Below are 24,826 nucleotides of genomic sequence, written 5' to 3'. Positions count from 1 at the left end.
AGCAGGAAAACAAATCAGTGTTTGGTTATCTTTATGCACATAATCCAGATTTCTGTGTTGCTTGTTTGGCTGCTTACTTCAGAGAAAGCTTTTTTTTTTTTTTTTCTCCCAACCAACTAGAAATGGTATAGCTTAACTAAAATAAATAGCTAGTCCTATCTAGTCTCCATTTGTGAAAAGCCTCTTTATTTTATTTATTCTATTCAATTCACAAAAGAATTATAAATTCTGTTTCAAAGTATAAACTCGTCATTAATCTGTCTAGCTAGAACTAAAATTTAGTTCTAAAATAGGTCATGTGTTTTGAACTGATAGGTATCCCTTCCAATCACTGCTACTCTTTGACTTCCCTGATTTTGCTGCTCACTGGACACTTAGTCAACCTCCAAGATAATGAATTCCTACAAAGTAAGACAGAAGTCACACTTGGAGCTATGACTTACTTATAATAATTCACAGAGACTAGAAATAACTTTATTTTCTATACTTACAAGTCAAACAGGCCTGCTGAAAAGCAATTACAAACTTAACATGCGGGTTCTTTTGCATTTACTGAAATGTGTTGATGCTGGAAATGAGTAAGCTCCCCATTTATTTCCAATTAAAGCAAAGAACAGTATTTTTTAGCACTGGTCACAGCTCCACATTTTCTTACCACCATTTCATGCTCATTTATCAACAGATGATAGAACAAGGCAACCTTACTTTAGGGATTAAAGCTCACAAACTAACTACACTAAAAAAATTCTTATAAAATAGTTTGTACTAAATTAAATATCTCTAAATGCAATAATTCTCAATGACAACATCTTATTAAATAGAATTGTAATAGTGATGAATTTTCAGCTCCATTGAAGTCAATGGCAAAATTTACAGAAGTTCATCCTCAGACTGTATTCCACTTCTAAAACAGGGATAGAGGTATCAGTCCTGAAAAATACTGCACCAATTTCTTTCTAAAATAACACTAATGAAGCGCATCAGATCTCAGCATACTACATCAGATGAACTCAATTTTTGACTTAATCTCAGTGTTGACTTTTTTATGTATACATACATACATATATATATGTATATTTGAGTTCAGTAAGAGTCACTGCAGCGTGCCGTGGTGCTGCAGTTCCAGTGGAGGTCAGAAAGTGAAAGCACCATTTCAGAATTCACAGGAAATGGTCATTTACCTTTAGTGGTCACACTAATGACAACTTCAAGCTGTGCTCAATTTTCAGTTTTATACTTATCTCACTTTTCTTTAACTGCACTCCTTAAAAGCTCCCCAAGAGAAACGGAGCATCAGATAAAAGTCTAATACATATCTAGAAGGCATATCAGTAACAAATAGTGGGCACAAAAAGATGGAGCCCTTCAAGAACTCTCAGTGGTGACGTTAAGTCTGCTCCCTTGCAATTTAACAGAAACTTTAACTTCTCCAGGAGCACAGCGAGGCCATCATTAAATGGTTTTGATAATGTTTAAGATTTTGCAAGTCATACTGGAATTCCTCTGTGCCCATTAACTGATTTTATATGATATAAAAAGGTTTTCTTATTTATTTTGGTTTTAAGCCATACAGGCATCACTGCTTTTCAACACATTGTGTAGGCAGAAAATGTTATACTATCTGACATTTCACTGAGTGGCAAGAGTATCTTCTCCACAGAAAGGAACTCTTTATAATAATGTTCATAAGTAATATTTAGTGATTATCCTGTGGCAATAGGTTTAGATAAGACATGGACAAACTAGATTGTACAGAAAACAGAAACTTCTCGGTACCAGGCAACAGATAAACACATACCAGATATAACACTGACAGAAATAATCAATCTTGTTGCAGATTGGGAGTAGATCAATACAATACATCCCAATTAATAAAACATAAAATTACTTTTTAAAATTACCGTTGAAGCTGTACTTTATATCAATAATATTACAATGATCAAACAGATATGGGGGAAAAAAGTTAAATCTGCAATGCATTTGAATCCCAAAATTCTTACGTCTGTTCCACATAAAAATCAACGATTAATAATACTGGCCAAGCATTTAAAATTAAATAAAACCCATGAATGATAGGAGATGTAAGCCTCAGAGGGTAAAATTGAATTTGGTTCCTTTCTGGGGAAAAACACCTACACATATATTCTTGAATAAGAATCTTTCTTCAAAGGTTAACAGGAAACTTCAAGTTAATTCAAGGTAAATACTAGCTCTTGTTATCCAAGAAGATAAGAAACACAAATGCATTGGTATTGTTACGATGTTGTAATACATTACTGAATACCACAGTGTTATTTCCCAAAACTTCTATACCTTGTATGACTTGATAGGGACACAGACTACTAATGACAACGTTCATGTATCAGATAATAAAGTGCTCTCATAAAGCGTCACAACTTCCTGTGTTTCCAACAGAAGTATTTAGTAAAATGTTATTAAAGATGTTAACCTGTGAGCTGCTGCACCATAAACAAAACAGTGAGTAAAAACGCAGGAATATGATATTTAAGTCTTCCCATACAATTCTGCAGAAAAAAATTGCAACAAAACCCAGCAGTGGTACCGCAAGTCTTTTTTTTAGCATAGTTCTGAAATGCGCACTGAAGAGCTATAGGATAAACCTTGCAAGCTCTATTTCACATTAGTGATGTGCATTAAAATATCCACTCTTTTTAGACAAAGGATAAGGCTTATACCAAAAAACCACTGTGCCACTTGGCTGCATATCTTTGGTACATTTATAGTGCAACTATTCTGTTTCATCTCTAAAGGGGAAAGTTTTCCAAAGCACTGCATCCCTTGCCACTGAGAATCTACTATGAACTCCTACACTCACTTGGACCTCAGACGCTAACCTACTGCTTTAAACAAATGAAGAATGTGCAGTGAAAATAATTTCTTCCTGTTTTTAAATATACTTTTGAAATAAAATTAAACCATGCCAGATTTCACATCAGAAAGTAACAGCACGTTTCAATTCTCTTGCAAGAGTTTAGGAGCATACAAATGCGAGCAGAAATTTCATGGCAATTTTTAACAACAGATATCCAAGGTGCTATTTGAAAACATTTGTAATTTAATTATTGTTAATCTAGATTTAGTCAACCTTTTTCTCTACAAAAAAGACACCTGTTTTTCATTTTGCTTAGATACTTAGAATTATTCAAAATGCATAGAAATGCTAGAACTACTTAACTAAAATATATTGCAAGCATGTTTTTCTAAACTTATATTGTTAAAGCCTTGCTGTATTCTAAGTTTTATTTGAGTTGGCCTTTAAACGCAGTACCATGTATGCACACAAGCCTAAATATATATCTGTATTTCATACTGCTATTTGAGTAGGCATACCGACACACAAATATAGTACATATCATCCAGTGGCAGTGCAATAAAATGTAGCGGCATCAAAATGCCATATAATGATTTTTCAACTTCTAAACAACAACATTCTTTCCGAACAGGTCTGTCCAACCAAACTTGCATATTGCTGAACACTGGCTTCGTCGCTTGGCCCCTTCCTTCTTTTCTTATACACACTGTAAGGCATCACGGTTCTCTTGTGAAGTACTCTCACTCTGCCCAGTTCCTTAATACGACCTTCATCTACTGCAAAGAGAATCAGAGAACACAAAAATTACTTATGTATATTGTCCGTATGATCTTAATTTATGCAACTAACTTCAATATGCATAATGAAAACTGTATGAAGTAATACAACTAATCTGCAATGAACACCAGATGAAAGCAGAGCTGATCTACGGAGCAGTCTTCTTGAATCATGGCTGAAAACAAAACCTAGCTTGCAAAGTAACTGTATTTGTGCTGTGTGAAAAAATAAATCACGCATCACACATTTCTAACAGTGATATATAGCATTTCTGAAAATACCTCTACTGCTGTATTTTAAAATTCACGTTCGTTTAATGCTCGCTGGAGCCCACTGCCAGAAGTGAAACTCTATCTGGGAAATACTTTCAAACACAACCGACCAGAAGAGACTTGCTGTTATCGCCATATTGCACTGAATTACTACACCACTCGCAAAATCCACCAGCACAGAGCACTCCCTTTCCCCGGCTGTGAAAAGTGTACTAAAACCAGCAAGAAGCCTCCACACTGTTTGCTTTAGGTAAGCATCCGGCAATAAACTACCTTCCCAGGTGAAACTCCCTGGCCCTCCAGCCCTCATCTTTTTTTCCTCATTTATACTGGTTTCTGAGTTTCTCTAGTAGAATGAAGTTAAACACATGCCCTTACTTCAAGTCTGATCCACGAGCTCTGCAGACCGACAGTCAGCAGTGCAAGCACTAGCTGGGTGGGCACAACACAATCCCTCAAGCTTTCAAAGATACACACACCATAGTCAAATCTTATTAACCTCACCTACAGACCTCTTGTGACTTAATTTAACCAGAATCATACACATAAGAGAATCGTTGAACAAGTTAAAACTTCCTTATTTTTATGAATCCAATTGATGCTACTATTGCTGAATAATGTTATATAGCTGCTGCGTGTCAGAAAAATTGGCCCTACAGTGCTAGAAAACTCTTTAAAGAAAGTGAGAGAACATGCCACACGCCTAAGGCCATTGCAGGATAAATTAATAAAATTATTATAAAACACCAGTAAAAGAAATCTTTGAGTTTTCTGAACTTCAGGTTCACCAATGTAAGAGTCAACTTAAACACAGACGCTGAAATATGAGTTTGAGAATAGAACCATATAAATTCAAATAGTAATAGAGATGTTTACTAGGAGGTCAGCATCTGGGGACATAAACTATGCAAAGACTCAATCTTTTTTTGGCATCAGGACAGTATTCTGACTGAAGAGACAGCACATGTAAGTATAATTGCTTCACTTTAAGTACTGCATCAATCTGCCCCAAATTAAAATATTTTATATGTTCACGTACTTGCTTCATTTAGGTTAGAATATTTAAGGCTCCTCGAATGGGATCTGAATGGTATCCACTCTACACCATTCCCTGCTTGCAACACCCGCAATGAAGCCTTCTGCTGATCATCAGTTGACTCAAAATGAAACCAACTGCTGTGTAAAACCAGGTAATTCAAATAGCTACTTCACAGGCAAAAATAGGGTGGGGTTGTTTTTATAAGAGAATAAACAGGAGGTAGAACTTTCTCAGCAAGTTTCACAAATGGCAATAGGTCCGAAATGCAGAGGATAAGACACTAGCTCAGGGAAGCAAATTGGTCACCAAGTCCTGTCTTACTTTTTCTTTTTACATACCTGAAACTCACTAGGCTTGCTACAGGTAAGCTAAGCAACTTGCCTGGAATAATCTGAAAAAAATCTTTAAGACAGATCTCTATTCAAATGTAGCCCTTACTATAGAAAAGCTTAATATTCTTTATGCTTTATTAAAGACAAAGGAGGTCATTAAATGCTTTTCTTTGCAAGACATTCTTAAGACCCTGCCCTTATTCACCCACAGAAACACCTTGTAAACATTTTTCTGCTGATTGCCTGAATTTAGTATGTGAAACTTAGCGGTCTGCTTTACAAAGTTTAGAATTACTTCATTACTTTTATCTGTGTTTTGATTCCTAACGTGAAAGCACAATGTATTTCTTAAGACTTAACTAGGAAAACGTGGTTTGAAGGAAGAAAATCTGAATAGTACTTGCTAAGATTGCATTCTCCACTAATTATTGTTTGCAATTGCTTTAGATAAACACCCAAGTCAAAACCACTTCATGGCTTGCTTTCTCTCTTTGAAATCCATTAGGTTTTTGCTGTGTGGCCAACACATTTCTGACATCCCAACAGGTTGTTTTTACTACCAGCCCTACTGCCTCTTCTATTACATCCTCCTCGTTTCTGAAAGTTCACCAAGGAAAAATTTGCAAGTTTAGCTTCTGGAGGTGACACAAGTGTAAAGTTATTTTAACTTCTTAAATTGGAAAGTTTTTATTTACTGTACCTCTAGGCTGACTGTAAGTTTGTGTCCTGAAATGTATTTATGCCAAGCCTAGCCTTCATAGTCTCATGCTAAAAGCACTTTCAAAGCCGTTCACTACTCACTGCTCGATACTCATTGCTTTCAAATAATACTGAAGCCTGATACTCTGGATGAGTTCATCTTTTGGCTTGTAGTGTTCCTGGCCCCAGATTCAATTTCTTACAGTAACTAAAGCTACCGTACCTTCAGTTTCACTGTAGCCTTACTGGCTCAGCTGAACGCTATTCTTGTTGCTGAGCATTTATACCCTTACTCCACTTTCAGTCATTACATCAAGTGAAGTCGGTGCATTATCCTCCTTGCGATCAGGCCCATGCTAGCTCTAGCTGTGCAGCTACATTAAACAATTATTATGACGAGGGTTCTAGCAAATTTGTTAGGCACTGCAGCCAAGCGTTTTCTGGGGAGAAGTAAGGCTTGCCAAACCATGCTGTAGACCAGTCCTTTCTTGGACTGTAGCACAGGTTTATAACGCAACCCTCAGGCAGGAGAAGGCTCTCTCAGAGCAATCGAGAAAATACCAATATCTTAAAAAAAAAAAAATCACTGTAATATGAGTACTTCAGACATGTTTTAAGCTTAACACAGACAGTATAAACTAGATACATAAAGACTTGGTAATGAGTTTATCATCAGGAAAAGTTTGAACCCAGGTATATTTGGTCTTACAAACTTACATTTGATTGACTGTGTTTATTCTACACATTCAGATTGATTCCAGATTATTCAAATAAGGTTTGAAAGGCAGAAAAATAATAGTCCTTAAAACTTCCAAAATGTCTTTACAAAGATTACCTGTTTTAGTGAACATTTTTCCATTGACTCCCTCCAAAATAAAAACTTCAGTTTTATCACTTTTAGTGATAAAAATAACCTTCTGTAAATGTACTTAAATATATGTAATTTAAACGCCATCTGAAAAAGAAACCTTTTACTGAAACGTTAAGTATCAGTAAAATAATCTCAGGTACACAGTTAAGCTTTTAGAGAAGGTGAATAGGAACTTATGTCACCATAATAACAAATCCCCAAGTTAAAATTCAGCCACCTTTCAATTGCTACTGCTCTAGAGGCAACACCATATGAATTCAGGAAAGTACTCCCTTTATTCATGATTTAAACCTAAGCAGAATGGCTTTAAGAGAATTTAATGGAAAACAAAAACAGACTGAGCTCCAGTATTGTTTAAAAAAGAAATTACACCCCCCCCAACGCCCCCAAAAGAAAAATTTAGTATCTGCTCCTGCTGAGTGGCACATGATAGTTTGTTTTATATTTAAGAAGATGCCAACTGACTTCTAACACCCCTTCTCTGTGTGACTGATGCTGGGATACAGCAACTGGGAGCAATCCCAATTCAAATGAGATCATACACTCTATTAAATGAAATTACTTGTTGAAAATAAGAACAACATCTCTATCAATAAGTATTATTTCTGTGCTTTATTAAAGCAATTTCAGTTAGTGACTTCTGTTTCCGGAAGGACCGAAACTGATCAGATGACAGTAGAAAAATACATTAGGGCAGCTTTAATCATTATTTTGAGTGCTGAATGCAATATTGTTACCATTAAAAAGCTTAAAAAGCTTCTTTTTCCTCCTTGCACTTTCTCATTTTATACCTCCTGAGTCTCCCATTAACCTCTGCTTCTCCTCACAAGTAGTTGGTGCATTAATTTACAGAAATCTCAAACCAGGTAAAATAATGGGTTTGAAGACAAAATTTCTTTTGCAAGTGCATAATTCTTGGATGTCTCATCAAGTTATACTTTATAGCCAGTTAATTTTCTACGGCTTGCTTCTTTAGCCATCACCCCAGTCCAGCCCTGTATGAGTAAGACCAGACCATGTACGCCACGGTTTCAAAGACTGCCACGCAGCTCACGTGGTAAGTTGCTTCTTAAGAATACCGTAGAAACCATCCTCCTGTAAGTCCACATTTTGTTCATTTAAGCGAGTATCACTGAGTCCTGGGACATATTTTTATGTTATTTTTACAATTTTTTACTATTTATCAATTTCTGTGTATTCTCTGCTGACACCTCTGGAACCACTTCATCTTTATCATTCAAAACGACTGGATTTGGTGGAAGCAGTTCTATTAACAAAGAGTGTTATAAATGAGCAAGAGTATTATAAGGAGGTACAGTACTACTAATGTCCATTTGAATTCTTGGGACTTTGCCTTTGTATGTGTGAAGATTATCTTCTCATGGAGCTGTTGATTAACTGTAGTCTACAGAAGAGACACTGTTACTTCACATATGAAACATACGAGATTTAACCCCATAATTCAGTTACATGTATCAATATAGTTTGGATGGTAGATACATAAAAACCCTAAACTTCAGAAAAATCAATTTTGTAGATTGAAAATACCTGTCATTTTAGGGAACTGAGCAACTGCGGATGTCAGCTGTCTTTACAGAAATAACATCCTGTAAGTCTCAAAGCTAACCCCCCCCCCCGAATTCTTTTTGCATAAATCAACTGTCACTTCTTTCCCTTCTCCCCTATAGTCCTAAACCAGCAAGTTATTTATATAGCAATCGTCTATTGAAATTTGAATATAGGACAGATTTCATATATAATTCAACCTTGCCACCGTGATCCCATAAAAAAATTGCAAAGAGGTGTTAAAATTCTTTGTTCCCACCCCCGTATCAGTATTAGATGCAATTCATACATGGAGGATTTCTTTTCTGAAAAAACAAAGCATCTCAGATATGTGCTAAGTATTGGTAAAAAACAAAGTAAAAAGCAGAAGTGATCTAAAGACCCTCTATGTAATTTGTCTTGGCAGATGTCAGGCAGATATTGGTTTGATTTGTTGGCCCAGCTACACACTCACCTTTGTCGAAAGCATAGTCAACACTGCTGAGCGACACTGAGTAATAAGCTAAAGGTAACAGCAGTGGTCTTCAAAGGCAGCCTCATCCAGCAATCAGCCCCAGAAATACTTTTATACTCAAGGGCCTAGGAGGAATGTGAAGAGCAGGCAGCCTGACATACTCCTGTACAATTCAGTTTTTATTTCTTTGCACAAACCAAACCAACTTCCCCCCAAAACTGCGAGCTCCCTCCCAAAACCAAAACGTGAGTTTCAAATTTTTTAAATACCAACATAAAAAAAGGAGGAATTATTTTACCATTTTTATTCACAGCAATAGCAAAATGGGCATCAGTGTGCATTTACACAGAAATTAAAAGTTTCATGTTCTGATTTTTTTTCTTACGGTATAGGAATTGATTAGCATTTTTATAAAATAATTTTGAGAAGCCGATATCAAAATATTTTTATTCTCCAAGTGCATTAATCTTTATTATTACTATCTAATATAAGCTGAAGTGAAAAACAGCTCCATCTGGTCAGAAAGCCAGGTAAGCACGTGCAAAGCTGTACAACTGAGACTCAGAGAGCGGAGAGCAAGCTCTGCAACAGCCTTTTGCAACTCTACGCAGGCTTGAAGCCAACATCGCATTTAAAAAAGTGTGATGGTTCAAAGGTTTTTGTAGCAAACTATTACTAAACCAGGTTTTCGGTGGTGGCTGATTTGGGTCAAGCTGGTTTTGATCAATACTGATTTGGAAAGACAGCCTGCAGCGGCAGCGTTCTGTACTGCTCTTCTTCAGAGCCATGCATGATGGATGCCGAGACAACGGTGCCTCTTCCCTCATCCCCTTGAATGTACTCCTCACAAACATGACATTTTTAAATTTGGCAGGGGCATAATCTAGAGATGCAAACAAGCTAACTTTTTTTTTTAAAGTACATTTTTCCATTTCTAGGAAAATAAGTGAAGAAATCATTAAAAATAAGTGACATGTTTATTGACTTTCTTAGTTTTTAAATAGGAAAAAGGACAACTGCCAATTTAAAAAAAAAAAAAAACACATTAGTCACAGGAAAATATTTCTTACATTTTCTATACAGAATGGATTTGGAATTAGTAAGAAGCCTTATTGAGGTCTGGCATTTCTAACTCAAAAAAGAAACATGGCACTCGGGCTAAACTCTGAAATGACGCTGTTTCTGATCATAAGTTTCAGTTCCCTTAAAAGTTACTTAAACCCCCTGGAACAAAGAAAGTATTTGGCCATCTTCACTTCGTGCTTCTGCATCCATGCTACACAGAGAACCTGGATTTTCTTTTCTCCATAGCAGAATGAAACAGTGGAAGAAAGAAAGGGAACAGGCACAGAACCAGTCCTAATTCAAAATTTGAAATATTTAAAACTGTGCCATTAACTGAAACCTGTGATTCACTTTGAAAGCAGTCTTTGAAGGAAACTCACACATAAGTAACTCACATTATAAATTAGTTTCCATTTTGCTTAAAAATGAAATCTCAGAAAAACTATTTTTACCTCTAAACATTAAATCCACAGGAAAAAAAGAGTACAAAGATTAACACTTGACAACTGCTGTACTTTCAGACTGACAGCCCAAAGGGGATGCTTTGGTTTTGTTTCAAGTTCTTCTTGGTTTTTAATTTTCAGTTTTGAAGCAGTTAGGACTTGCATCATTTTTAAGGATGAACACAGTATTCACATTTTCCAAATCAAAGAAAAATAACAGGATAAAATTCAATTTACAAGAAGTTAAAAAGTTTCATGATAACCAAGCTTTCAAACTAGGTATAAAAATGATAAAAAGAAACACCCATCCCTTGCTGGTTACACCACGGCACTGTTAGTTTATTTGAGAAACACTACAGCCTTGTCGAATTTTTTTTTAAAGAAAAGCTACATCTGGTTACACGACCTTGTCACAGTTAATGATCAATGATTTTAAAACAGAGAAACTTTAAAAGGAAGAAACAAATTAACTTTTCAAATTTTATGACTGAAATACAGGAGATATTAATTACTGGAAATAGAAAACGTTTCCACCTCAATCAGAAGTCTAATGTATCTGACCTTTGAATTTAAGCTCATTTCTTACTCAGTTTAAAGCATTATTTCTTTTCATTCACCAGCAAAGCATAGGAAGTCATCCTCAAAAACAAAATAGACAATACACGGTGACAAGATAAGCAATAGCCATTAATAGTAATATTTATATAAAACAGTGAGTTGAGATGTGTTTTTTCTCATATCGCTTTTTTCATACTAGACTCATACATTAAGAAATATTAAAGACCAGTATGCCTTGGGGTATAAAAACACTAACTCGAACCAAAATAAGAGTACAGTTAAAATGAAGCATAAACAACAACAACAAAAAAATGCAATGAAAAGGATTCTTAATTAAAACCAGAAAGTACGAGTCACAAAGGAAGGACAGTAAAATGTTCAGGATATTCTCAATCCGCCGACTCTTTGCAGTTACTCTAACAAGGAAAAAATAGGAACTTTTGAAATCACTGTTCAAAAAGAGAATGTTTCTAAGAAGAAAAATGCATCTTATCAAAATATTATCAATGATCCTTAAAACATAAAGACAGAAGAACTACAGTTTTACAAGTATAACTTATAGGGAACCTTAAAATGAGTAAAGACAGGATGTTACAATGAGGGTAAATCCTAAAGACATCTTTCAAACAAAACTTTTGGGCTTTGTGCCTGAAATCATACAACTGGTTTACAATTTGCAATTCAATCTTGAGAAGCAAGCAGACTAATCACTTCACAAATGCATTTGAAATCCACTAGCCCTGCTGTGCCACGCGGAAACAATAACTCATTGTGTTTTGACTCTTATTGTTCTAGTAGTAAACATGAATAGAGGCCAATGGAAAACATTTCCTGTGAATACAGCGATTCATAGCCGTTCTCATTTTCAGCTGCAATTCACAGCAACCTGCAGAGGCTCCTGCTTACCTGCAAGTGCAATCCTTTGACTACATTGCCTAACACTAAAATCCAAGTATGGCCCTCTGTTTTGGACACATTTGAAAGAGATGCGTATAAAATAGTAAGTATAAAATTCCCAGTTTATTTATGAGGAGCTCTCATATAATACATGATTCTAACCTACCTCAATTTATCATCCTGAAATATGGTGACTGAGAAATGGATACCAAAGGGCTAGATTTAAATGATACTGAGATTTCTCCAAGGACTTGCTTTTCAGGGATGAACTACAAAAAAAGACTAGTAGTACCTGGGAAAATGTTAGTTAAATGAGACTGAACAACTTCCTACCTGAAAACAGTATCCAGTTTGCCTCCAAAGTCAAGACACTAAGGCAAAAAATAACGGAATATTGTACATCAATAAAGATATCTATTTCACTTTTAGATGCTCTTCTAGAAGACAAAATGAACTAGTCAATTCTTCTGAAGTTGTATCTCTGATGCTATTCTTGATGACTTCGGATACGAGAAATGAGAATGTGAATTGCCAATGAAGAATATTAACTGCATACCCAGGAGGCTTTTGTGGTTTTTTCTTTTTTCTTGTTTTTAATACCCTTTTTGGTCATCCAGGCAACTTTCAATTATGCTTTCAGTTTAAATGTACCATGCATACAAAGGCCAGAAGTAGAACTGCAGCAGGTACAGCTAGGTTTTAAATGCATGAACACTGTGAGGCCCTAGTTCTGCACAAGGCCCTGCAGACTGTCTCCCTAAACTAGGTTCTGCGACTGCAGGACCCAGGCAATCAGCAGACTGCACGAGGTAGTTTTGCAGATCCACGCTAGCTAGGTGAAGTTGATAAGCTCATTCATTTCCCAACTCATTTTTGCTGGGTTCTGCAGGCATTTCTAATGCACGAGTCTGATCACGCTGGGTTCTGGGAAGGTTTATTGGCTCTGGGTCAGCACTGATGAGACTGACCAAGCTTTAACCTGCATCAGACGCCTCTCCCCAGTGCTTCTCAGAACCTTTCTTAGCTGAGTATTTCTGTTCCTCAAAGTACCCGAGTTATTCAGAACAACACAGGAATGCTCAGTATTTTGAGCTGCTTATTTCTCTTTAGAGACAGAAGGGAAAATGATGGTCAAAATCGAACCAGCCCTTGGAAACAGCAAATGAAAGCAACTCTCTAATTTGCTCGCTAATAGGGAATCAAAACCACACACGTATCTTTCCAGAGAGTTTAGCAAGGTACCTGTCATCTCAAGAACATCATCAAAGGTGACTCAGTTACTGTTGGGAGAGACACACTAAACATGCTATTAAATCTTTGAATTAAAGGTTGAGAATACTAAATTAGGGGTGCATCTTAAATAGAAAAGATGAGGGATGGAAAGCAACTGCCACACAAACACTTCTTATTAGGCATGAATGAACTATTTCATTCATTTCTTATGAAAAACAGGAATAAATACTTTTCTTAGATAAACACAGAATGTTTACCTCATTACTAACTCTAGTAGAACTTTAAAACTAGTAACTACACTGACATCTCAAACAGAACAGCATATTCCATCTATTTCCTGAACATATTTTGCATAAGAAAAAACAGAAACACTACATAAACTCCATTTTCCTTTCAACTGCTAGCTAAAATACCTTGTAATTCAGTAAGATTTATCCAAGAAGCCAAATACTCAATTCCACGAAAATCAGTGATTTTCTAACTACAAAGTGACACTAATGAGTCAGTCTAAGTTTTGTAGCACGAACAGTGCCTAAGACGACGTACTGACCTTCATGCCTGTGTGAGAGCAAATCATGACTGTCCTTCCCAGTATCCGAATTTCTGCAACTTCCACTGATTGCAAAGATGACATTTATGTCATGTAAAAGTGTTTCAGACTTTATTTTTCATGTCAAATTAATTTTACAAGGGCTAACAAAGAGGAATAGTGTTACTGCTTCATTTTATATATTTTAGAGCCATTTTGCATTGCACAAACAAATTAAGAAAACACACTTTGTAACTTCAATAGGCCATCGTCACCCTCTGGATTATACCCTTGCTTCCAGGGAATTAAAAAAGTTTTTGTGGCTAAGATAGAAATAGTAATTAAAATAAAGGGAATTTTAGCAATTCTGGATGTTCTTTTTAAATTCTATTTTATAAATACATTTCCATATACTTATTTTCATCACATTTATGCAAGAATAAAAAAATGTTGGCAGTTTTGTTTCTTTTTCTGAAGCAAAATCTTCCCATGGGACTGACCCCAAGCCAGCTGATAGTGAAGGGATACTAACGAGGACTTCAGACTTTCACAAGAAGGCTTCCCAGGAGGCAGCTCCACTTTCAACCAGACTTCCAGGGACTTTTAGTCACAGGTTTTAATGACGCTTCAAGCCGACAGCAAAACGCAGTACTGAGCCCCCAAGCTTACAATGACAGTAAAACCAATGGAATAAAAGACAGTATAAAAGATAGTATGAAAGATAAAAGTTACAGGGTTACGCTTTAGGGAGTTACAGCTCCAAAAAATGGGATGAAAACAGGAAAAAACCTGAAAGAGTAGAAGAGTTAAATACTATTTATTAAAATAAATATATTTATATATATTTATATATAGAAGTAAAAATGGCAGAAAGCAGGAAGAGGATCTTTCAAAAAGAAGGGCAAAGCAAAGTCCTCGTTAAGATTGATATATGAGAAGGAGGAAAAAAAAACAAATACAAGAGTCAAGCTGAGAATTACAAACGCAAGCATTTCCATGAAATAGGCAAAATTGAAGCAATTGGCAGTAGCTTATCAGCTAAATAAATCAGATTACAGCAATCAATTTACTGGCTAAATTAATTAAAACATGGAATCAATTATGCTGCATGTGAAAAGTCGGGATGATGTCACCAGAGCAGAGCATAAACATGGTCTGAGGCACCGAGGATCGTTACAAAAGGTCTGACCCTGGAAAAAGCTTGCCACAGTGGCTGGTAGCATGTGGCTGCGCTGGGACTCAGCACATGCCTGTGGTGTTGCTTCCACAGCTGCTCTGTATCTGCGCCTAATTACAGCTTTTAACTTTTATCACATTTTGAAACTGATCCCATATGCTAGTTATCCTCAGCATGAAATAAATCTGCATGATCACTCTACTTATCCCATGTTATTTAATTTTTAATTTCTGGTCTTGTGTTTCTAACACCTTCTAAGTATGGAAAATGATTCCTACAAAGTTTGGCAGTCCTTGTCCTTCCCCACATTCCCCTGAATCTTCACCAACTAATGAGTTCACTTCTGGTCCAGTCACAAAAAAGAGCAGAATTATTCTGCTAGAGAATCAAATGTCACCACATTCAAATGATGAAGGAGTATCTTGAGCACACAACCATCTAAGATTCATCTCTTCAATGCGAGAAGTAGTATACCAGAATATCTTTATTTTTCAAGCAAAGTCCTCAGAAAATCATGTAATTTCAAAATACATCTGTTCATTACACAATCTCTATGATGGTCATTTTGGATTAAAACATATTTTTGGGAATTTTTCAGTCCAAGCCAAATGCTTCATGAACTCCGCAAGTGAGATGATGGTGCTTCCTGAGGGCTGTTGGTTTACTCTGCTACATGTATGTCAGAAGCAGATACATTTAGAATAGCAATAAATGCAAACTTTAAAATCACAAATATTTAGCAAAGTTTGAGATTTGCTAGAATAACGCAAAAAGGAGCTCATATTATGACCGTACTTCAAATCACATTTTAAAGACCTTTCCGTCTTTGCGATTGATTGTTTTGGGAGACTCCATTGCAGAGCTGATGGTTCAGTGTAATTTCTAACCCACAAGCAAATTTACGCAGTGCCAGTTGTTTAGGACCCATAAATTAAGTCGATAACATTACCTTTTTATTACAGAAGCACTGGAATATTTGAGCATATTTTCACATGTAAGGCTAAAACCCCATGGCAGTCATTTCAATTTAATCCAAACATACTAAAAAGTGAGGGGAAAAATTTGCCTGGCTACACCTTATTGGCACTATCCTCATTGTTTAAATATCTCTCATGCTCAAGGATCACACTGGATTTAGAAATATGCATTCTGATGATTCCAAGTGTTTATAAACTTAATTAGAAACAGACACAAACTTGTAAGATGCGTCTCTTCTAGAACAGCTGTTAGAAATAATTGATATGTCTGTCTTTTTCTTGGTTATAGTATTCAAACTTATTACCTATAGCTCTGACAAGATAGTGGAAAGTTAGTTCTTAAGAATAATTTAGTTCATGAGCTATCAGAATTTATTTAAACTGTTTCCTAACTCTCCAAAGCACTCAACACTGTATCTTTAAAAAATTATAAACAGCAGTTGTTTTAGAGCAGACCAGCAATGTCTCCCTAATGAGATGATTGCACAGTTCTAAACAATTTGTTTAATGTTTTCCATCTGTGATCGTTCTGTGACATTTTCGTCTCAAGAACTTCAGTGCATTTATTCTTATAAACATTAATCTGCATCACACTACCCTTATAAACATCAATGTATACTGTCTTTTGCATTAATCCATCTGACTAGATTCAAAGATGCAACACTACACATATACATCACTTTGCTAGGGATCTAAACTATCAGACATGACCAAATGGCAACCGCAGTTCACTTTATGGGTACAAATATGTGAACATGGCTTTTCCGTTAAGAGAGGGACGAGGAATAAGACCAGAATCATGCTAATACACTATACCTTTTAAATATCTCTTAAAATTAAACAGCCTCTGTACTTGATGGGGAAAAAAAAAGAAAAAAAGTCAACAAAGTACTTGTGTTCACATACACAATAAATGTAAAACATGTTTGAAACGTGCTTTTTATTAGCAAAGAATAGTACTAAATTGTACTTTAAATTAAATGTTTTGAAAAACACAGCACTGGAAATCAAGGTTATTGAAATAGTTGTGACAGACTATTTTTCTAGTGAAAGCACCATGCACACAAATATATTTTTAAAATAAATACAGTTTTGTATAACTGCCCAAGCCTGCAGATTTCTGGGTAAGAATTCTAAGTTTAATTTACTAGAACTAATAACCCTCAGTTTCTTGCAAGAAGCATTAAGATGCATAATCAAGTCGCTAATAAGAGGATTCAGAAATTATTAAATACTGGGAATGTTGTTTGCCTTTTACTACTCTAGCTTATTATGTGCAGCAGAATAACAATGCTGCAAAGCTGTGAAAATTTTCATTTTGTATGTAGCAAAGAAAATGGAGAAGTTTAAAAATCTGATAAAAACTTGCAATAAAAGTTACAAGACTACTACAGAAAAAGACTGGAAATCTTAAGTAATTTCCTTTAGTTCAGTAACTCAAAAACAATAGTGATCTGGTATCAACTCTGTTTGTAAGTTAATATATCCCATGGGGGTTTTTACAGAGTGATTCTTGTGAGCCTGAAGTGAGACCTCTCACTTCAAATTATGACCTCTACATAGATATGTGTAGTGTCCTAAGACTCCATCACTGATCATGGGACTAATACTCCTGGAAAGGAGAGCTCAGGCACTGATTTTAGTGTTGTTTTGGGTTGGTTTTTCTTTCAGATGGTTAAGACTTGTATGTGAACATGAGGCAATTTATAAGACTTTTTGGATTTCAACACCTGTCTTTTGTGCAGACATAGCCTCACCAGTTCCTGGGTGGCTCCAGGCAGATCACTGAAAAGCATAGAAAAGACAAATTATCTTCTCTTGACTCCAATGCCTATCATCATTTTGGCTCAGACCAGCTGGAAATAGTCTAAAGCCTAAATTCTTCTAAGGACCTCCACTCCTCCGCTGGAAGAAGCAAGATCTTTATTGCTGTGTGGAGATGGCAGAGGCAAAGCCTGGTCTGCATCAAGACCAATGAGGAAGGTGGTTGCTGAATTGTTAGGCACTGGCAAATTTCTGCTGGCCTATGACCTTGGCTTTGTAATCTCTTCAGGTTTTCACATCTAGTTTCTTTCTACATAGTGTACCTAAAAACCAGCCTCTCTCATTCATCTTGACAAAGACCTATCTAGGTTTTCAAGTTTTAATCCTACCATTACTTATTTCAACAGCTTTCTTCTGTTCTTGGCAAGCCCTTCTTCTCATCATTCTACCTATACGAACTACTGCAAAATTTACTTCCCCATCTTTCCATGCACGTATCTACCAGCTACCTATACTCTAATCACATCAGACCAACCTCACTTCTAGAGCTTTCCACGGTCTGTCTCAACCCCATCTTCATTCCTAGCACCTACAGGCAGTAATGCAAGTTCTACCTCAGACTAACTATGGGATCTGATATCCCAGACCAGTATATCTGGTTTTGAATGAAACTCCTTTGTGTCTCCCCATATTCTTCACTTCTCTTACACCTCTCATGCTGCAAAAGATTTCTCCATAAACTCTAAAAGATAACTAATGTACTTCCTTAGATCCCTCTTCAAAACTCTCCTTCACTGTGATGTTTACAAAAAAAATTCATACAGTTTAGTCAGTTTAGTCTATTAATAGACTATAATTTAGTCTATTACTATAATTGACCAGACAAACCAGAAGTGCTTCTCTGTTTCTTTATACCATCCATTTGCATCCATCATGGTTTGCGTTAGACTATACTCTCTGGAGCAAAGAGTGTCTTGTCTCCAAGAACACACAAAGCCAACATAGAAGAGTCTATGTATGCCTTTGTCGTGTATTTTTCAACACTGAAGAAAGTACTTTCATTTTAATTAATGTATTCCATTCGATTCCATTTTGATTTCACTCTATTATTAGATATACAGGAAGTTGAACAGATGTGTATTAGCTTAGCCAATTTATCAACTTCAGCAAACAAATCAGTCCAGAAAAAAAAAAAAGCATTGAAGTCCTTTTGATCTGCACTACTCAAAGCTTCTGCTCAAAGCAGCAGACACAGGAAGGTGGGAAGCAGCTTCTACCACTGAGACTGCTGTGGGCCATGCCTAGCAATTCAGATCAAGCATAGCTTTTTCACTTGGGTAGAAGCGCCCTGTTCGCCCTGGTTGGCACACGCACACCCCATATTACATGACACAGTCAAGAGGCTATAAAACTATGAAGGCTTTGAAGCCACCACTTTAGATTGGGATTATATCTGCCCTTATCTGAAGTTGCTTCTTAAAGGTGTTGACAGTCCAGTGGTGATGGGAAGAAAGATTTGAAGTTTCCCACTAATTTAATTACCATCCCAAAAGTAGATTTTCATAAAGATTTTTACTTTATGAAGACATTTTTCACAGGCTTCTCTCAGGAGCAAAAACTGAAATTCTCAACAGATGTTAGAAAAAAAGACATGTCAGTTGGTTAGTCTCAGAAAAATGGAAAGTGGAAGGATAAAAGTATTGCCAGGATACCAAGTAAATTATTTATAATTCTTTTCATACTGCTGTTTGTTCCATGGGCAAAGCTGTTAGTTAAAGTACCAATGAAGTAAAACCCTGAAGACCAGTTCTGAGAGGAGGAAGTTAACTAGTGACAGACAGACCATGCCCAGGAATATTTTAGCAGACACTATCACGTGACTGAATTTTGCTCATCAGTTTTGATATGTTGTCAAAGTCACTGACAAATACTTACCTGCAGAGCAGTCTTTTAATTAATTTCTTTTTTCTTCAACATAATTCCATCTGTACTTACAGCTTCATTCCACATAGGGTTTGTTCTTACAAAGTAAACTGCATCTAACAGGTCATTAGCCTTTAGCACTATCTCAATTTTCAGAATGCATCAGTATCCGAAGCCTCTATTACTACCCTACCTCACTAACTGCTTATTTATTTGTAAGTAAATGACTGGCCACTATTTAATAATAAACACATCAGAATCCTAATAAACCTCTCTCATTTATAAGATGATGCCAGGTCTTTTGAATTTTCCAAATTGAACAAACAACAAAAACGAAAAATTTGTTCTGAGGCATGAGCAATTTAGGCAAACCTGGTAATTTATAAAAGCAAGAATATTTGACAAACATGACCTTTTATCCATCAGTGCTGTCTGAGCATTGCTATGGAATTTTTTTTTTCTGAAGTAACTGATGGTTTTCAATACATGTTAGGAACTACGCATAAAGAGCCTACTAGCAGTTTATTTAAATATCAGATTTGAGAGTTTGCTGGCACAAGACCTCATCGTTGTCTCTGTATGACCGAAGTGTTTTGAGGTTAAGTAAGATTGAGTCTCATTACACTGGCCAGGACTTTCCTACACTTTCCGTAGTAGGAAAGAGCTGGACCTATTTCAACCATGATTTGCCATCCAAAACAATTAAAAGTTATTATCATTCCTATGATTGCTTTTTTAAGTTATTAACGGTTAGACACTTTTTTAGACTTATCTCTGTGGTATAAAGAGTTAAGAACTTTGTTTAGTTTGTCTGTCCCCTCTTCTTCATTCTCCAACAAAAGTATTAGACATCAAAGGAGAAGGGGATGGAAAACAATACACTTTAAAACCATTTGAAAATGCTCAAGCTCGGGACAACCACATAATGCAAAACAGGCAAAAATCCTCTGGAAATATAAATTAATATTTTCTGATACTTTAGAAGAATTTTGCTACTTTTTGTGAGCATCTCTTTCTTCTTTTACTTTTTTTTTTTTTTTCAGAAAAGAAAAAATAAATCTGATTATAGGAAGGAGCTCTGCAATGTAACGCGTATGAATACTCAGAAATCCTTTTCATATTGCAGAGACTTGGAAGGTCAGAGCGCATAGCACCCTCTCCTGAAGTAGCACTCACTGCTGTTCTATAATGCATTTTCATAACCTGCAACTGGTAAATTTATTAGGTAATTTTTAAATTTTTTTAAAGGGAGGGAAAAGAAGTTCAAAAATTGCCAAACATGATGAACAAACTAGTGTGAGCTAATGTTTCAGAAATTTTCAGACATGACAGACAATATTAAAAGATGACCATTTTCATTGACTGTTTTATTGGCCCAGGCAGTAATGCAAGTCGCACTATTTCTCCCAGTTGTTTACTGGATCTGGTTATTGCCCTCAGTTTCTACATCAGAAGTCCCACTCCTGATAAAGCATGACCTGCTTAACTGACATAATTATGGGCAGTATTACAGAAAGCTGATTCAAGAGAAATAAAGCACACCATCATTCCTATTGCTCTTTTTTAAATTCACTGTAACTTCATTAAACTCTCATCACTGACTATTGCAGAGAGTAAAGAAGTAAGAAGGAAACTGATTTTACTGTTGAGAAATAGCTTCCTTAGAGCTAGAAATTACTTAAACCTCAAATGACTATAAGCTCACAGCAGGTCCAGTGCATTTCAATGTGTAGCTATGTTTTGATTTCCTTAAACCACAGGACATTAAGTCTCAGTTCCAGTAGTGTCTGGAGTGAGATATTCTGTGCTGATAATGACGCAAAGTTTTATATCCTGCAGTTTCCAAATGCATGATATGCCACAGGAACTTCACAGAACCAAGAAGATGATGCCCCTTTGCTTGTACGGGGTTAACACCTTCAAAGGCAGTAGTTTAGTTGTCATTTTTGTGCTCAAATGAATACACTTCCTTTTATTTCTGAGTAACAAGAGCATCTTGAACACCACTGGCCTCCAAAACCATTTCCCTTCTTGCTCCTACCTTTGTAAATTTTTTCCAATTTCCTCTCACCAATGTAACGATGATTCTAGCTGACCAAAACATGATGTGCCGTCCGTTTAAATCTCTTATGCATTGACCCTTTTCCCGTGGTGACAGACACTCTTTTCAAAGAGCATCCAAGCATGCTCCCCAGCCTATTTGTCATCACTCGGCTACCTGCACAATCCCTAAAGAACATTCTCTATTTACACAGAACATAATTGTGCTACTAAAACTTTTAAATCAGTATCTATATCTAGAAATGTATTTCATCTCATTACTGTACTATTTTAACTAGAGTATTACCCTTTCAGAACATTTACAGTTACGAAGCATTATTATCTTAGTGTTCCACTTGAGCAACCAAGTCACAGCACAAACGGTAACATACACAGACTGAGGAAAAGCAAGAAACTGAAGCAGCTTCTCCAGAAGTTCACAATCCTGCTTGAGTGGTCATCTCTCTTCAACTTCCTTTCATTTGTCTACATCCTGCCCTTCCAACAGTTAACCAGCTAGTGAATGAAAATTTTATTAAACTACAGCCATGAAAAATAAAAAGAAAGCAGCAGCTGTTGAAGACTACTCAAAGTCAAGAGACAGGTAAATCTGTATTTTGATGGCTAGAAACAGACCATGATGTTATGTAGTTACGTATGAGCTTAATCACCGACACCTCTGAATAATACCATAACCTTTCGCAACTGTTATTCAGTGGGGAAAGAGAAAATTTCAAGAAGCAGCTATTCAGCAATTTGCAATTAATAAAAAAAGTTAAATCAGTTTTTTGTTTTCCACCCAAGCACCACACCAAACATTCTCTAACACAGCTCCCTTGGGGCCTGCAATCAGCTCACAGGGTCAGTAGCTAAAGCAAGTACATGTATTTTTTTCCATTTGATTGCATTGGTTTACAGTATCATTACCGTATTATGTTCTGGGCAGTAATATTTTTGACAATTCTATGCTGGCAAATCACTAAGTATCTATTTTACAGAATATAAAAGTCTACATCCCATCTACTTCAAAATGTTAAGGTGTTTCTGCTGTTCATTGTATTCTTCAAATTCTCTGACAGATTGTTAAACTAAATCTGCTGGTTTGTTTCTTAACAAAAGCATTTGATGCCTTTAAGCTTCTCCATCCCTTTCACTTTCCTGTATTGATTTTAATTTCCTTTCTTTATGCATTCATCCGACTGGAATCTAAAGGAGGAATAATTGTTTGATCGGTTTTGTTAATGCACAGAATAACGAATATAATTATCTGTAAGGCAGCAATATGTGTTAATTTTGAACTACATATAGTCTGTAAACCAGAATGTACTTAAAATTTGTATTGCTTATTTTACGTTAAATGGTAAAACTCTCTATTTGCTAATGCTTGCTGGAGGAGTTGTGAATTTTACACTTTTTATCCTTTACAGATAAGATTTCCATAATGCTTCAGCAGCAGATGACACCAATACATCATAAAAACAAGACAGACAATTTACAGACCTATCATTACATGTAAACTTACCTGCTTTTACATCCTGATTGAATCGACAGTATTTTGAATGCTCGAGCAGGGGTAGACATTGCTCAATAGGTGTCCAGACGTATGTCTCCGGACACAACAAGTCAGAGGGCCTATACTGACCCTAGAAAGGAGAAAAGAAAAAAAAAAAAAAAAAGGGAAGAGAGAGTATTCATATCAGTTGCACAAGAACACCCTGGCTACAACTTTCCAGATTTTCCTACGAACAAGGAATAGTTTTAATCTAATCTACACCAAATGAGTCAGAAACAGCTTCACTGAAATCACAGGCTTACTCCTTTAGTAATTTCAGCACCATTTCAGGAATACAAACTTAACCTTGGCACTTGAAGAAAATGTAAAAGTAACATAACACGTTTTAACGGTGTCCAAGATGAACTAGAAAAGCTTTGGCTTTGCTTACTGAAACTCTGTATTTAAGTTATCCTCTAGAGTTCTGCTGAGCTGGTGCCAACACTAAAAATCTCAGCACCTCCAAAAGCAGCTCAAGTGTTGGTCATTCTAGCAAATAATGGAGACCAAAAAAAAAAATCTAATAGAAAGAAACATTTAACAGTAAGCAGGATGCTATTTTTATTGCGTTAGTGATGAAGCATTTTGTTCACTGCTTCTTAAATAGTTAGATTTTCTTTTTAATTCATGGAGTTTTTCCTGGAATAGCTTACAGGTAATGATTAGTGGAATTCTACCATTTTTTCTTGATTTATTAAAAAGATATTCTTTGCAGACATTCTCAGAAACTGAACAGCCATAATTATTTTCCCTTCAGCTACACAGAAAATCACCATCTCAGCAATAACCACCTCCTCTAATCAGATCTTCATTTGATTTAAAATAAGATTATTCATCGGCCTATAACTTAGGTAAAAAAATCTGTCTTTGAGCTATTAGTCATTTAATCCATACCCTCTCAATGTTCAGAGCCATATGGTGGTAATATCAAATTAATGTTTAAACTGAAAATTCATTACACATATCAGTTTGAAAAACAGACATACAATAAATAAAATGAAAAAGTTTAAGGATCTCAATTATACAGGTCTTGAGGCAACAGTTAAAAGACTGGGCGTTATAAGAAATCACCCTGCAGTCGATGCAATTAAGAGTTCTTCATATTGATAATTTTAAATAGGTAACGAAGATGATCATCTTGATATGAAGTTGATTTTTTTCCCAACATCTACTATGAAAATGCAAAGTGGTCTCGAATGAAGCTGACCAATGTTTGGGAAGGGACATAGATAATTACTGTGACTACAGTCTGGTGATAAAGACGTATTTTAAAAAGTCTCATTCGCAAGCTCTGCTATTCTTTTAGACACACCCTTATGCTGCAACACCCAATTTTGGAGAATCAGAACCATCATTTTTTGAATGCTTGCAGATTCCCAATTCCTTTTATTCTCTTACTGTTCAACTCTTCACAATATTTATAGCAGAATTAACTTTTTTTCATTATGTATTTCTCACCAACTTTAAATTGTTGAGTAAGAAATACAAAAATTTTCTCTCATAAAAACAAAGTCATAACTGTCCACGTGGGGGGGGGGAAGCTTCATGCTGAACCTTGTCAAATACCCGATGCATCTTTCCAAAATGAGTCTGTATGACTCTGATTTTCTCATTTGAAAAACATTCAGGATTGACTTGTAACTACTGTTGTTCGTTTTTGGGGTTTTTTTTAATTAAATGCAAATTTCTATATTAAGTTAAAACAATATTCCTCCAATTCCATGCAGAAGCTTAAACCTCAAGGCCTTAGAAAATCCTCTAAAGCCAGAGAATGGAAATGACATTATTAAATAAACCGCTTTGAAATGTTACGCTATCTAAACAG

General features: G+C 35.9%; 1 protein-coding gene across 2 annotated transcripts in view; it reads right to left on the bottom strand.

The window, feature by feature from the left end:
• Nucleotides 1-452: 452 nt before the first annotated feature.
• ATE1 (arginyltransferase 1) overlaps nt 453-24,826 on the bottom strand; it is an 86,544-nt gene continuing 62,170 nt past the window's right edge. For both annotated transcript variants that reach the window (XM_009325894.1, XM_009325893.1), the window contains exons 10-11: nt 22,972-23,092; nt 453-3,609 (exon numbers count right to left, since the gene is read on the bottom strand). In XM_009325894.1, coding sequence (XP_009324169.1) covers nt 3,431-3,609; nt 22,972-23,092 — 300 coding nt within the window. In that variant the 3' untranslated portion in view covers nt 453-3,430. The remainder of the gene's footprint in view (nt 3,610-22,971; nt 23,093-24,826) is intronic.

This window comes from Pygoscelis adeliae, unplaced genomic scaffold, assembly GCF_000699105.1.
Source record: "Pygoscelis adeliae isolate BGI_AS28 unplaced genomic scaffold, ASM69910v1 Scaffold4, whole genome shotgun sequence".
In the NCBI taxonomy this organism is placed as follows: domain Eukaryota; kingdom Metazoa; phylum Chordata; class Aves; order Sphenisciformes; family Spheniscidae; genus Pygoscelis; species Pygoscelis adeliae.
Note: the sequence above shows the minus strand (reverse complement) of the source record. Positions and strands in the feature narration are given on the sequence as shown.